The sequence below is a fragment of the Scatophagus argus genome, chromosome 3, assembly GCF_020382885.2.
Source record: "Scatophagus argus isolate fScaArg1 chromosome 3, fScaArg1.pri, whole genome shotgun sequence".
Taxonomy (NCBI): Eukaryota; Metazoa; Chordata; class Actinopteri; family Scatophagidae; genus Scatophagus; species Scatophagus argus.
Window position 1 is genome coordinate 17,005,603 of NC_058495.1, and position 14,363 is coordinate 17,019,965.

General features: G+C 40.6%; 2 protein-coding genes across 2 annotated transcripts; one reads left to right on the forward strand and one right to left on the reverse strand.

Moving 5' to 3' along the window:
- Positions 1-846: 846 nt before the first annotated feature.
- Positions 847-4,070, reverse strand: LOC124056623 (anionic trypsin-1-like). The gene is made up of 5 exons (XM_046384254.1): positions 4,011-4,070; positions 3,694-3,844; positions 3,096-3,237; positions 1,522-1,779; positions 847-1,161 (listed from the first exon to the last, which is right to left on the reverse strand). Exons 1-5 carry the CDS (start codon positions 4,063-4,065, stop codon positions 1,012-1,014), a joined length of 756 nt encoding a protein of 251 aa, XP_046240210.1. The 5' UTR covers positions 4,066-4,070; the 3' UTR covers positions 847-1,011.
- Positions 4,071-7,709: 3,639 nt separating this feature from the next.
- On the forward strand, positions 7,710-13,423 carry LOC124057188 (trypsin-like). The gene is made up of 5 exons (XM_046385323.1): positions 7,710-7,854; positions 8,998-9,157; positions 10,657-10,798; positions 11,661-11,927; positions 13,205-13,423. The coding sequence occupies exons 1-5, from the start codon at positions 7,800-7,802 to the stop codon at positions 13,373-13,375; spliced, it is 795 nt and encodes a 264-aa protein (XP_046241279.1). The 5' UTR covers positions 7,710-7,799; the 3' UTR covers positions 13,376-13,423.
- The last annotated feature ends 940 nt before the right edge of the window (positions 13,424-14,363 follow it).

Here is a 14,363-nt window from a genome sequence, read left to right on the forward strand (position 1 = left end):
TTAATGTTTGCTAACATGTTCGCCAGCTTTTTAAGACGGTAATGTGTCAGTGTTGTGTTTTTTGCTCGTTTTTACTGCCCCAAAAGCCAAAGGAATCAATTAATGCAGCTTTAACCAAATCAGAATAATAAATCACTCAGATGAATCGCTCTTTCCTGTCAATCACTTCCAGAGTAAGTAAGTTTTAATCCTATGATGCTGGGACTAGTGTGCTTCCTAGAAAATACTGTGCTGAGCAATAATATTACATGTCACATTACACTCTTAAGTAATTTATTCAATCATTTCCTGTTCATTTGATTTGGCTATGAGAATCAAAGGAAATCTTGAAAGGAGTGTGAATGTGTGAATGTAAATATATATACAGTATATACTGCCAATAAAGCAATTCTTAATTCTTCTTAATTAATTCTTAATTCTTGTTCTGGCCCTCAGTGTAAAACTGCAGTAACTTACGGCCTCCAGCAGTGGGCAGCAGACACCACCCACTGCAGGTGGATGAGATTTCCTCCACAGAAGTGGCTGTTCACGAACAGGAAGGAGGCTTGATACTGAAAGGATGTTCAAACAGGTTGATTCGCCTCTGTGACTAAGCAATTCTGTGGAAATTCTTTATCTCTTGCGTATCAGGGTGTGACAGATGATCAACAACAGAGACATTTTGAGAAAATATGCACCTTTATTGTTAAGTCCAGCTTCTCTTTGAGTGCTAACTTAGTGGGGAAATGGATACTTCAAAGACCAATATGGTCCCTGAAATGGGTGTGACATAGTTTTGCATCACTTCTGGAAAGTAGAATAATGGTAAAATAGAAAGTGCGTTTAGTTGCATATATATATGTATGCTTATATGTAAGACTATCTTTTAGAGTCTTTCCTCTCACACGACATTCACTAAGTAGGAAAAAAGTTACTTAGCAAATGTATTCATGCTGATATAAAAGTACTGTCAACAAAAAATGTTTTGAATCCATTAGGATCCACTCAAATCTTCATCACAGTAGAGTCACATTAGCTGTTCTGGATGACCCAGTTGATCCATCCGAGGTAGTTTCCAACCTTGGAGTAGACGCCAGGATAGTAAGCATAGGCACAGCCGATGCCCCAAGACACAATGCCCACAAATTTACCATTACAAACAAGAGGTCCTCCTGAGTCACCCTGGGGACGGAAAAGAAGACAGTTGAAAGTTTTTGTTTGCGTAATTTGACACATAGTAAAGTGAGCCAAGATCCTAACAGATGAATGAAGTGTGTGTGAATCTGAATTTTGTGTTTCCAAAGTGATCATAATTAAAAAAAAACTTATTTCTTACAAAATTGGTGGAATAAAAAAGATTGTAAAGCTGCAACAATCAGTATTTTTTATTTAGAAGCTCTTATCAGCCTTGCATCCAGGAACAACAGGCAGCACACAGGCAAAATATGTGAGTAGCAATACACACACACACACACACACACACACACACACACACACACGCACACACCGACTTACATGCAAACACACAATGCTGAGCCTCACCTGACAGGAGTCTTTACCACCAAAGAGAGAACCAGCACAGATCATGTTCTCAGTGATCCTGAAGTAGTAGTAGTACCAGCAGTTGGAAAAGATGTTCACATCCACAGACCTCAGTACAGGCGAGAGGCTGTAGCTGTTGAGCCAGGTCACGCCCCAGCCGCTGACTGTGCACCGGGCAAGGTCGGCCAGAGGGGGTGGGTTTGGATCCGGTAAAGAGGCCGGCTCCACCATGGTGTTAATGACAGCTGGATGGTCCAGCTAAACCACAGAGGACAGATGCTTTTGTCATTCAACATGAAATGCTAACTCTACAGGTAGCAGTGTACATTTTCCATTTGTAGTACAAACAATTTCTGCTGTGTTAAAGGGTTATTGCTCCTCTACATGACCCTGCTCTCTGCTCTATTGATTGATGCCTCATGGTGATGGCAGAAAAACTCAATACAAAATGGGATACAGTGAATAAAACATGAACATATGGAGGAAGGAAAGGACAGATGAGTACATTAGTATGTCAGATTATACAAAAAGGGGGCTGAATGTAAGTCCATCCATCCATCCATTTTCGATACCGCTTATCCGTCAGGGTTGTGGGGAAGCTGGAGCCTATCCCAGCTGACTATGGGCGAGAGGCGGGGTTCACCCTGGACTGGTCGCCAGTCAATCGCAGGGCCAACACACAAACATCAAAGACAGACAACCACACACTCTCACACTCACACCTAGGGGCAATTTAGAGTAGCCAATTAACCTAATGTGCATGTTTTTGGTATTGTGGGAGGAAGCCGGAGATAATTTGGAGTGTTTCAGTGGTTAAATTGTTACAGTGTACTGACACCTCACTAAAAAAAAACCTCAAGATGCACAATAAAGAGCAGTGAGTCAGTATTTGTATTGACTGGAAATGAAGTCAATAAACTACTTAACGATCACCTCGTGTCACAAGTGGGTCCATGATGAGGTAACTAACTTATTTGTTTTGCTGTCAGCAGTGGTAGAAAGTAAGTATAATTTTGACATATTTGTGCTTTACTTGAGAATTTCCACTTTATGCTACTCTATACTCTATACATCACTACATTCCAGATTTGCATCAATAGCTACTAGGTATTTGCATATTTTTCTTATTATTTCTCACAAAAAATATGATTGATATTTGTAACCTCTAAATATTATTCATTGTTTAGCTCCCTTTTGTTAACTCTTTCATTTTTTAAATTAGTTTCTTATATATAGAGATAAAAATGTCTTGGCATAAAATTAAATTTTCTCTTCTCAGTCAAAACTCAGTCATTTGATGACATGAAGTAGTGTGGGATCATGGGAATTGTCTTAATTGTTAAGAAAGAAAAAAACCCACCACTGCCAATGAAAATCTCCAGTGAAACATTATATTTAATCATATTCGTCAATTTCCCTCATCAGCTCCACAACTTTCTAACCTGAACTTTAACCCTGACTAAATCAAAACTGGTTTCAACTCTTTCACTTTCACTCTGAAAGACAGGATCAATGCCAGATCCCATATGAAACGAAACTCAACCCTGTCGTTATATTCCACAATCATCTCTTACCTTGATCAGCATGATATCATTGTCAAATGACCAGTGTGTGTACTGGTAGTGCCTGATGACTAAGGAGACATTGAACTTCTGCTCAAAGCCCTCATCCACGAAGATGTTGTGCTCACTCAGGACCACCTGGATCATGTGACTCCTAAAGGAGCACAGAAGAAGACAAAGGAGAGCTCATCAGCCATCAGTTACAGATCAGACAATATGAAACTTTTTTCAAAGACACACGGCAGTTGTTCCTCATCACTCTAATGTTTTTATCTGATATAGTTTTGGGACGAGAAGGCAAAGCACACTGTGTTCAGTTGAGTGTGGTGAAGTGATTAATGCTCCCCCACTCCATTAGCCTCCATCAATCCATTTAACCCCCACTTTGCTCCCCGGACGCCTGATCCAGCCCACTGCTCCTGTGTGTTTCACTGCATGTAATTTGCCAGGTGTTGCATGTGTGTTCAACTAAGAATGGATTAAATGCAGTGTGTGTATGTAAATATATATACAGTATATACTGCCAATAAAGCAATTCTTAATTCTTCTTAATTCTTAATTAATTCTTAATTCTCGTTCTGGCCCTCAGTGTAAAACTGCAGTAACTTACGGCCTCCAGCAGTGGGCAGCAGACACCACCCACTGCGGGTGGATGAGGGTTCCTCCACAGAAGTGGCTGTTCATGAACAGAAGGGAGGCTTGATACTTGATGGAGTAGGGTTGTACCTCTGCACCTCCGATGATCCTCCCTCCATGGACACCTAAGAGCCGAGGAGGGGATCAGCCCCGAAACACCGAATTCAGTCACGAATGAAATATTGGTCTGTTCCATAACACAAAATAAGCTTTTCGTTTTCACTTGAAGTTACACGAAGTCGGTCCTGTGTGACTGAAGGTTTGAAAGTACAAATGACATTATGTAAACACCTGTTACAACCAGCAGAAGGAGCAGTGAGAGGAGACAGGATGGAGCCAGGTTCATCTTAGTAGCTGCAAATAAGACAAGGGGTGGTCAGTATCACTCGTCAGCAACACAAAACTGATATCATGTTCCTGGTGTAAGATTTTTAATTCTGTTGCATTCTCCATTTTCCTGTACTCTGAATGTAGTATGACAATATGCTGTATCTTCAGCCGCAATAACCAAAAAGTAGTAAATGTCGATATTCAGTGAAGTACCTTACATTCACACAAGATGATCATAATTAATCATAAATAACACAAGATAATTTAGAGATAATTTCACTTCTGGGGGTTTCTTCAGTTGCATCCCAGCAGGATTAATCAGTGTTTTGGGGTCAAGTCTTCCTCCACACCACATATCCCAAAATTATTCTTAAATTTTTGGTTATAGAGGTTGACAGTACAGCATTGATACAAGCTGTTCACTCTGGAAAACGTTCTCATCTCAAGTCACGTTAAAGCACAATGTCTCAACATTTGCTGTGCACTAAGATGTGAACTTCATCTTTGTTATGCGGTTTGCATTTTGTAATTACAGAGCATAGTTTGAAATGAAGTATAAACAAAAAGAGACTTCCTGTTCGCTGCATTGCTTCTTCACAGTCTTTGTGAAATAAATGACACAAATTACACATAAAACTCCAGTTGGTACTCTGCCATCAATCCACCGTCCCACAGCTAACTGACAACAAAAGGTAATCAGACTAACAGCTATTCTATACAAAGCTGTCTCACCTTATCTAGAGTCAAGTGAGAAAACAGTCCAAGTCCAGCAACCACACACTGGCACACACACACTCACACACTCCTCTCATACCGGGACATGGCTTAAGAACTCTCAGGCGTCTTTTATACCGTAACCACTCTCACTCTTATTGTTCCCTGCCATTGTCCTCTGTATATCTTAGTGTCTCTTACACGCAGAAAGCAGAGAGTGTGACCTAGTACACACACACACACACACACACACACGCACACACACACACACACACACACACAAAACGCAAAAAAAAGCAAAAAACAGCAGCCTTTTCTTTCAATACGCCTCTCTTCCTAAGGCCTTTGTTCTCACAGATTCAGCCTATTGTCTACTACTGGAGACAAAGTGAAGCTTTATGGAGATGAAACCCAACAAGACAGAGAAATGATAGAATACACTTGCCAAACATGTTGCGTGTATCCAGCGATGTTACAGAGGGCAGAGAAAAAGCTCACATGATGTCTGATATTTTTGCCCTCAACCTGAAACACAACAGCACTGACATAAGATCACTGATTCCTCACTTTGAACAAGGAAGAACTTTTACTCTGAAATTTTGTTCAGTTGAATTTGGAGTTGAGACTGGCCACACGTGTCTTTTGTCTTTCTGTTTTCCTCTCAAAATGCCTTAAGGTTACCATAAAACAATCAAAGCAAATGATGCTAGTCCTTCTAGTCCTACTTCTCATGCATTGCCATCTGACCAGTCACTCTCATTTTGGTTCCCACCTTCTTTTTTGGTTTTTTTTTTTGTTTTCTCTTTCCATTCTGAGTTCCCACACACAGGAGCTTTTGGTGTGTAACTCATAGCTTCCATACAGTATACACTCCCCAAGGTGTCATTCCAACTGTTAAAGTGAAAGGTGATAGTGTGCTCGGCTTTCCCTCAGGTGCAAAGCTGAGATGACAAATAGGATGCCTTTGTGTGTGTGTGTGTGTGTGTGTGTGTGAGTGAGTGAGTGAGAGAGAGAGACAGTGAGAGATATAGTGAGGCAGATGTCCTGCACAGAACTGCATGTGCAGTATGGACGCATCAGTGATGAGTCTGAGAGGAGCACGTTTCGCTTGTTTCATCCAGACTTTTATGTTGATATTAAAAGATTGAGTATCTTTCAGTTTGTCCACAGATTTAATCACTGTATTCAAGAGTCTTCTTCAAGAGTCTTCTTCAAGAGTCTTCAAATTACAGTAAAACATACTTCTCATTTGCTCGCAGTTACACAGCATCCAGCCATGCATAATATTGGTCTAACATAGCTGTAAAGGATTTTTAACATTCTGCACAATGTCTGTGATGCCACAGGATGGCAAATTCTCTGTTGGTTGGCAAATATCACTTCACAGTAAGGCTCATATATCTTCAGCTCTGGCTCACAGCATTAAAAAAACAAAACAAAAAACATTTAATGGAATAGCTTCAGTTTTTGTGAAATGGCCTTTCACTTCATTTTTCTTTTTCACTTCACTCTCAATTCTATCTGTAAAGTATGAAGCTAAAGGTTAGCTCAGGCTGTACACAAACAGAAATGTAAACAGTATCAGGTGTGGCTTTTACGGGGATTTACGTGCTTAAACTATTTCTAGTTCTAGACTTCCTGGAAGCACTGAATATCGGATGTTTATGAGATTGGTATCAATCCTCTCATCTGACTCTTGTCAAGGAAGCGAATGAGCGCATGTCTCAAAAATACGACTCCTTTAAAATATTCAACAGTGGTAACGATAGTGAGTGAGTACATTGCACCTTTTGTGGATTAGATATCACAATAAAAGGTAAAGTCAAGAACTAAAACAGAGACACAACGTAAAAATTGCAAATACAATAGAGTTAAAAAAACAAACAAAAAGAAACTACACAAAGCAAGTCTAATCAGGTGGTTCTTGAGTTACTAACATGTCTTTTCAGAGCCAAAGTTCCTTTAGCTCTGGAATAATGAAATCTACATGCATGGCCGTGTGCAAGGGGGTAAGTGACAAAATATTTTGGTTGAAAAGACCCTTGAAAAATATCTTCATATTGTGACAACCAACTTCAGGCTAAATCTTTGCAAGACTTAACAAATTTCTGCACGCGTCAAAAAGTAACCTTGTGTTCGAAGCCGACTGTCTGCGAGGTCGGGCGGGTGTTGGTCCAGGAAACACCTGACAGCGGGAGGCCACACAAAGCCATCTCTCCCATTCCACTGGGTGAACCATCAATTATTCAGCTCGCTCTAAATGTGGGACAAGAGGAGGTCAGGCAAGATTCTCCTCCCATGCTGTGGATGATGCTGACTTGCCAGAAGGCTGATGATGATGACGGTGATGATGATAATAATGATGATGATCAGGCTGATGATAATGAGTTATTATCATTGCAGACATGGTCTCAATAATGACTGATGATTCATGCTCACACAGAGGAACAGTTGTACGTCTCGGCTGCGTAGAATACTTCTCTGTTGTCCTGACTCAGATGCGAATCTCTCCACAGATAGAAAACAAAGCCATGCATGTGTGTGTGCGCACACACACACTCATACACAGGCACACAAACATGGACATACACAGTAGGCTGTTGAAACATTTCAGCACGGATAAGCCTGGATGATGACACAGACAGAGCGTGCTGATACAGTATAGATGAACCTGCTCGGCACAATACCCTCTGTTGCCATGGAAACAATGTAAGGCCTTTCGACAAGTCGAGAGAAAGAGTTGTGATAGTGCCGGGATGGCAGGGTGGTGCTGGGCAGCTTCTGAAGGTGAACTTTGTTGCTCTCTTTCCTTTTCAATCAATGCTGGTGCTGAACCCTGGTGCTGCATGTCATGGTGAAGGATGAAATTAAAAACTTTTTCTTTTCCTTTTTTCAGAGGAAACTTGAGGATAAAGGTTGACATGACTGACTCCTGTTTCCAGAAAGGAGTGGATGCTGAGGACACTGGCTGTCAGGCTGCAGTGCTTCAGCTGCTGGTATGGTGTAGGATAACGGCCTGAGACCTTCACAGCTACGATGAGTCCGCTCTTATGTTTAGGTTGTGTGCTGCTGGACCTCCTGACAGTCCACAGTGAGTACATGTTTTCCCAGTTTTGTGTACAAAGTAGGTGATGACCTGTTACATTTTAATTCTTGGATTCTGTTTAATGGTCTTTCATTTAGTAAATGTTAAAGAAGGAATTAATTTAAAAGTTGTAAACCATTTTTGGGGGGAATACGTTGACATTTTTGCAAGATATGGAAAAATAATACGCATATTAATTTTCTTGCTGAGAGTTAGATGAAAAGATCAGTGCATACTTGCCTGAGAACTGATCTAGTAACCTCTATAAACTCTATAAAATTGCGAATTCTCATTTTTTTTTTAGATTTAGAGATTGAGATTTTGGTGCAAAAAAGAATAATTCCCCAAAATGTTGAACTGCTCCTTTAAATTGCTTTCTTTTACTTTACAGTGTTGGCAGTTTAGTTTGTGATTATTCTCCTCAGGTGTTCATCAAAAAAAATAAATATATTTACATTGGAATATATTACAGTAAGGAATTGTGGATATTCCCACGAAGTGGTCCCTTTACTGTTCCCATCATGTTTCCTACTGTGTAAGCTAAAGCCAATGTACAGTAGTCGAGCTGTTGCATAACGCAGCCAGGGAGAGCCCCCACTCTAATGTTTCAGAGCCCAGAGTGAGATGGTGACTCTAGAAGGTCAGGTTATATTGGATTACCCTCATTACGCAGTGGCCTCCCAGGTGACAGAAAACCACTAATTGTTAGGTTGGGTCAATGGGCTTGAAGGGGGGATTAGGGCGGCTTCACTCTTTATGTTTCCCTTTTGTTCACTCAAGACTCTCCGTGTTTTATAGGATGGATATTTTTTTTTAAAACATGGTTGAAATCCATACCTGGGGTGCTGTAGGCAACTACCTATGCAGACTCTTTTGGGTACTTCATACTGTAGATGAAAGCAGTTTTTGATGTCCACACCCCATCAGCTTTGTGAGCACTGAGTTGGAACAGCAACTATCAGCCTCCACCAGAACTGTAGAAGGGAGGCGAAAACATCTTAAATTACACTTATATTTACTAGATGTATTTCATATTTACTAGCCTGTGACCTGGATGACTGAGATTCTTCACAGAAGTTTTAAACAGCTCTGAATCCATCAGCCACAGCTTTAATGCCTTATCCTGTAAATATTTTTGTTTCCATACAGGCCGTGTGCTCATGCAGGGCCGTATCGTAGGTGGTCACACTGCTGCGCCAAACTCCATCAAATACATTGTGTCGCTGCAGAGCACCAGGGGCCAACACTTCTGCGGTGGATCGTTGGTTCACAGGTATTGGGTGCTCACTGCAGCACACTGTAACATTGGGTAAGAATTTTCACTTCTTGTCATCAATTAGTTGATGATATTTCTTGAAATATCCCAAACAAGTATTGGATGTATTACTATGAGGTTTTTCATTCATGGTGTCTGGAAGTATCTTAATGACTCTGATGATCTCCAGACTTTTCCTCTTGTGTTACCATAAGGTTGATGCTTTTAGTCTGGAGTGAAACAACTAGTGAATAGATTGCCATGAAATTTGTCACAGACAATCGTGTCCCCCCCAGGTGATGAACTCTCATGAAATGACTTTTCATTGAGGGATACCGTCAGGCAAAATTTTTTATTATTTCATAATACCTGCAAAACTAAAAAGAGTCCCATCAGTGATAATCAGCAGGTGTTAAAAGCATGATAAACTAAAGGAGCAGGATTTTTTCTGGAAAGCAGCTAGTTTATATGATGTGTTGTTTGACCACATTATTATCCGCTCCACACTTGAAGGTGGGGAGTGGGCGAGACGTGCTGATTGTTTAAATGCTGAAATAATGGGGCACAGTAACAGTTTTGTAAAGAATTAATGCACAGAAATCCTGCTTACTTTCTCCAATCACAGCATAAAACAGGTGTGAATGTCAGATTGCCACCCCCTCCCAGTTTTGAAACGGGAACATGTAGGCGGAAGGAGGCTTCCTAAACAAGCAGTTCTGATGAAGCATAATGGCATCTAAACACGATTAAGATGGCAAACATGATACCTTTAGATTTGATCAACCCTAAACTAACTGGTTGAGGGTAGGACCATCGGTGAAGGATTACGGCTGTTTTCTGCTTCTTGAATAGATCTCTTTTAAATACTCCTTCCCTTGAGCTGATATTCCTATCAGAGATTTTGCTCAAGGTAAAAATCAAACTGTTTCTGAAAGACTTACAGTGACGTCCTTCTGGCATTCTTTCAGTGGCCTCTGTAGAAGTCACTGCGTAGAAACTAATTTGGCATGGTTTCATACTGCGAGCAGATGGTCCCAGCAGATGTCTAAAAGCAAAAATCCATTCTATGGGAAGATAATGTCAAAACGATGTCGCTTGATCAGGATGCAAGGTAAACCCGTATACAGACCACCGGGAAGTCAAACAGCTCACAGATGTGGTCGAGTCAGCTGACCTTGGCACATAATTGGCGTGCATGCATAAGTATGTATGTGTGTGTGTGAGTGAAGTGTGATCTTGTCTGAGCCAGGAAATAGGCCTTTCAGTATTTCTGTCATACTGTCCCAGCCCTGCCTGCACACAGTAAGCCACTGTTCCCTGGCAGACAGACGCTTCTGGCTTCATGGCAGCCCTGGTGCTCACTCTGCACTGTGACTTTGAAACCTGGTCATGATTTGTCACGAGTGTCATTTCACATCACTCCTGTCTTCTGTGCCTGTTGGTGTGTTTTTCATTTCAACTAGGATACTAAAAATGTTTTCAGAAATATAAACTGATGATTATTAGTGGTTTTAAACAACTGTGATGTAAAATGAACATAACCTGTCTTTTAGGGCAGAGCACATGATGATAGTGGCAGGTGACTACACAGTGAACACCTTTGAGGGCACCGAGCAGTACGCCAAACCCCACAGGCTGGTCACCCACCCTCTCTACAACAGGAGCACCAACAATGCGGACATCATGCTCATTAAGGTGCAGCACACATAGTGCAGAGATTTAGCCGATTTAGCGATTTTGCATGTCGTTGCATAATTTTGGACATATTTTTCCAAATTTTGCAAGAGTTACAGGAGCGTTCAAATACTTCTTATCTTATCTAAGCGTTCAAATACTTCTTATCACATTAAGTGCTAATCTTCTTAGCACTTAATGTGTAAAGATTTAAAACAGCATAAATGCAAAGGAAATATTGCTTTCTGGATGTGTGGCAAACTATTGATTTTGTATGGTAAATTATTGATATTGATTTTATATTTTTGTGTAGGTGCAGACAATTATATGTAGAGTATGAATTTTGTAGAGGAGGATTACTGCTTTATTTCCGCTCATATGCAGAGGTGGAGTGATAATCTGTAGAGTTTCTTTCAGTGACAAAAATGTTTATGACATACCATGTATAATTCCATAGTAGTCAGAAAAGAAATCTTTTCCAATTCTTGTTTTACTTTATTGAATCTTTTTACCTTTTTTTAAATCCTTTATTCTAAATCAATAAAGGAACAAACTAATCCAAACATTGTCTATTTCAAATCTATTTCATCCTAAACACAGCATAAAGATGCCAATTCAAACACACCACAGACACGGAGCAACATTAGCTCTCTTCCTCACTTCCCTCCCCAGCTGGTCACTAACTTTACTTTCCTGCTGTTTGTTGTTGGGTACAGTAGGTTTATAGGAGATTTTTCACTCCTTAGAGATGACAAGGACTACCAGATTGAATTATAATTCTTATAATTTTCTTATTGATCCTTGGTTAAAGCATAAAACACTGATGAAGCTTTTTAGCGCGACTGTATTGTATATTTGGATTTTTTTCCGTTTTTCTGTCTAGTTGCGAGCCCCCATGGTGCTGAACAAATACGTGTCACTGGCGCCTCTGCCCAGGCAGGGGACAGGAGTGGTCGAAGGCTTGGTGTGTCGGGTGTCTGGGTGGGGCTACAACAGTCTGGGCGGAGGCCAGGCCCCCTTCACCCTGAGGACGGTCACGGTGCCCATTGTTTCAACTGCAAGGTGTAACAGCAGCGAGTCCTTTAACGGAAACATCACAGCAAACATGATTTGTGCCGGCTACAGGACTGGGGGGAAAGATGCATGCAAGGTACAAAGTTACAAACCCCATTTTACCCTCATTCACTTGCATCAAACAGTCATTTTAAACAACTGTGCCGTAAGTGGGCGTTGCACACTAATGTCCAATCTGCTCCATCATGACAAACACCAACATTTGATCTGTGAAAAGCCATTAAATCCATTTAGAAATAATAAATTCTCTAAGGTGCCGGCCTTGGTTCTCAGTGTATATCAGATAGTGCAGTCATCCTCTTTTCATCAGTTCACATTAAAGCGAAACAATAACACAGTTTTGGGAAGCTCATCCCCTGACAGTATGAGGGTACAGTTCGTCATGTGTTGGTTCAGCTACAATCTTTCATTAAGCAGACGTGTCAGTGCACCCTGAGGAACCATATTAGTTGTGATAGCTATAGAGGAGATGGAGAAGCAACCCTGAAATAGCATCAGGACTGAAAACACTGCTTTGATTTTGAAGTACTGTCTTTCACAGCCACAGACAACAACATCTGATATGGTTATTTGTAACACGACTCTCCTCCAACCTTTACGTAATGTGAGAGAAAAATTACATGAAATTCAACGTGTGATATACCAGTAGGCAATATTGTGCTTTAGGTAAAGAGCCGAATGACCAATTAAAATGTGCTATATTTAATCCTGCAGGAGTCAACTTTGTGTGTTGGCTTTTACAATTGGCAACAAGAGATGTGGTGAATCCAACCATACAGTTTGTTTCTCACGTCTCGTTTGCATGTGTGTGTGTGTGTGTGTGGTAAAAATTTCCCTGTGGCACATAAGACTTTATCAAGTTTCTTTTAAATGTTGTGACATCAACTCACATGTGTTAAACTCACATGCAGGTACATGTGAAGACAAATAAAAGCATCAGTGCCATGTGTATGGGTCAAACATGATAAATCCACATATAAGAGAACATAGTTAATTTCACATGTTATAAAAGGCATGCGTTATATCTTAAGTGTAACAGGCCCATTTTACATGTGAAAATGTGATTTCATGTGTCATTATTGTGAGGAAGGGTCTGATTCTACAGTGTACAGTTTGAAAACATTCTTCTCTGTTAAAGCTTGGGATTTAAGTTAAAATTGACGACTGTCCCCTTAAAGGCCGTGGACGTCTGAGACCCCACTGCTAAGTCGCTTTGCTGTTTTCCTGTAACATGAATATTAAGGACATTCAAACAGCTTCACAGTACACTATGAGAAGGTCTGACCTAATTGTTTTCTCATGAGGTACATCGTCACATGACAGGTGATGGAGGGCGTGGTCTTGTCCTTGCAGGGTGATTCTGGCGGGCCACTGGTGTGCGGGGGGCGGGTCTATGGCGTGGTCTCCTGGGGCAACGGCTGCGGTGATGCCAAGTTTCCTGGAGTCTACACGGCCGTTTCCAAATTCCGCCGATGGATTGACCAAACCATCTACCATTCATACCTACGCTGTACCAGATACTGATGGAGATAATGATAAAACGAAGCTAATGAAAGCGGCCATTTATGTCTGAAAAGGGTCATTCCCACAAAAATGTGTGTGCTATCGTGGACAAAAGGTGGTTGTGTGAAAAATATGTAGAACCTCCTCTGAACCGCTGATCTGATTATTCTGATAACATTTCAGCACCGTCATAATGGTGATACGTCTCAAATTATCTGCCTGTAAACACTGGTCTGACTGCTCCACTAGAGCGGGCACCTAATAAGCCTATAAGCCCACTGTGTGTGTAAGTCCATGGATGTGAAGTTCATAACAAGTCAAAAAAATAAATTCAAAATAATGCACCTTAATTGCCTTGAAAACCTTTTCTTTATTATTATTTTTTTTATTAAACAGCGTCTTAGGTTAAGCAGGTCATACATGAACAGAAAATGCAACATTTGAATCAGAATCTGACGACGGCGGTGGAGTCATTTGCTTAGTGTGACTCAAACCTTTAAACCACAGCCTTTTGAAAATATGAAAGGAACATTTTGAATATTTGACCTATATAATAATAAGTAGGAATTTTTTGTCTCATTTTGTCATAAATATTTAATGTTATAAAGAAATACCGGCGCTCAGGGGCTTTACACCAGACACAGCGTGACACTAGAGCATCCAATATCAAGTAATGCTGCAAGTAATTTAAACTGAGACTATAAATAACTCCTGAAAGAGACAATTCAGTTCACTTTAAAACACTCAGAGGTTGTGCTGCTACATTTTTAGTCGGTCTGGTGCGACCAGCAGCTTATGGCTAAAGTTCTCAAACTTTAGACAGACATTGCTGTATAACTGACATAACTTTGTGACGCCACTTGAGCAAGTGTCAAAGGAGATTTTTGGCATAATTGTTATGCATGGCTGCTGTGTAAAAGTTACAGATAAATAGAAAAATGACTGTGATGCTGTTGTGATGACAGACTGTTCATGGGTCCTCTGCTTTGCTCGAGTGAGATTTTCACTT

What these genes read in the sequence shown, in the direction of transcription:
- LOC124056623 (XM_046384254.1), bottom strand. Translation starts at nt 4,065, where the DNA reads ATGAACCTGGCTCCATCCTGTCTCCTCTCACTGCTCCTTCTGCTGGTT. An exon ending in GCTGCCCACTGCTGGAGGCC is followed by an intron (nt 3,238 to 3,693) that starts GTAAGTTACTGC and finishes GTGCTCCTTTAG; the next exon opens with GAGTCACATGATCCAGGTGG. An exon ending in ATGATATCATGCTGATCAAG is followed by an intron (nt 1,780 to 3,095) that starts GTAAGAGATGAT and finishes TCTGTGGTTTAG; the next exon opens with CTGGACCATCCAGCTGTCAT.
- LOC124057188 (XM_046385323.1), top strand. Translation starts at nt 7,800, where the DNA reads ATGAGTCCGCTCTTATGTTTAGGTTGTGTGCTGCTGGACCTCCTGACA. An exon ending in GCAGCACACTGTAACATTGG is followed by an intron (nt 9,158 to 10,656) that starts GTAAGAATTTTC and finishes CCTGTCTTTTAG; the next exon opens with GGCAGAGCACATGATGATAG. An exon ending in CGGACATCATGCTCATTAAG is followed by an intron (nt 10,799 to 11,660) that starts GTGCAGCACACA and finishes TTTTCTGTCTAG; the next exon opens with TTGCGAGCCCCCATGGTGCT.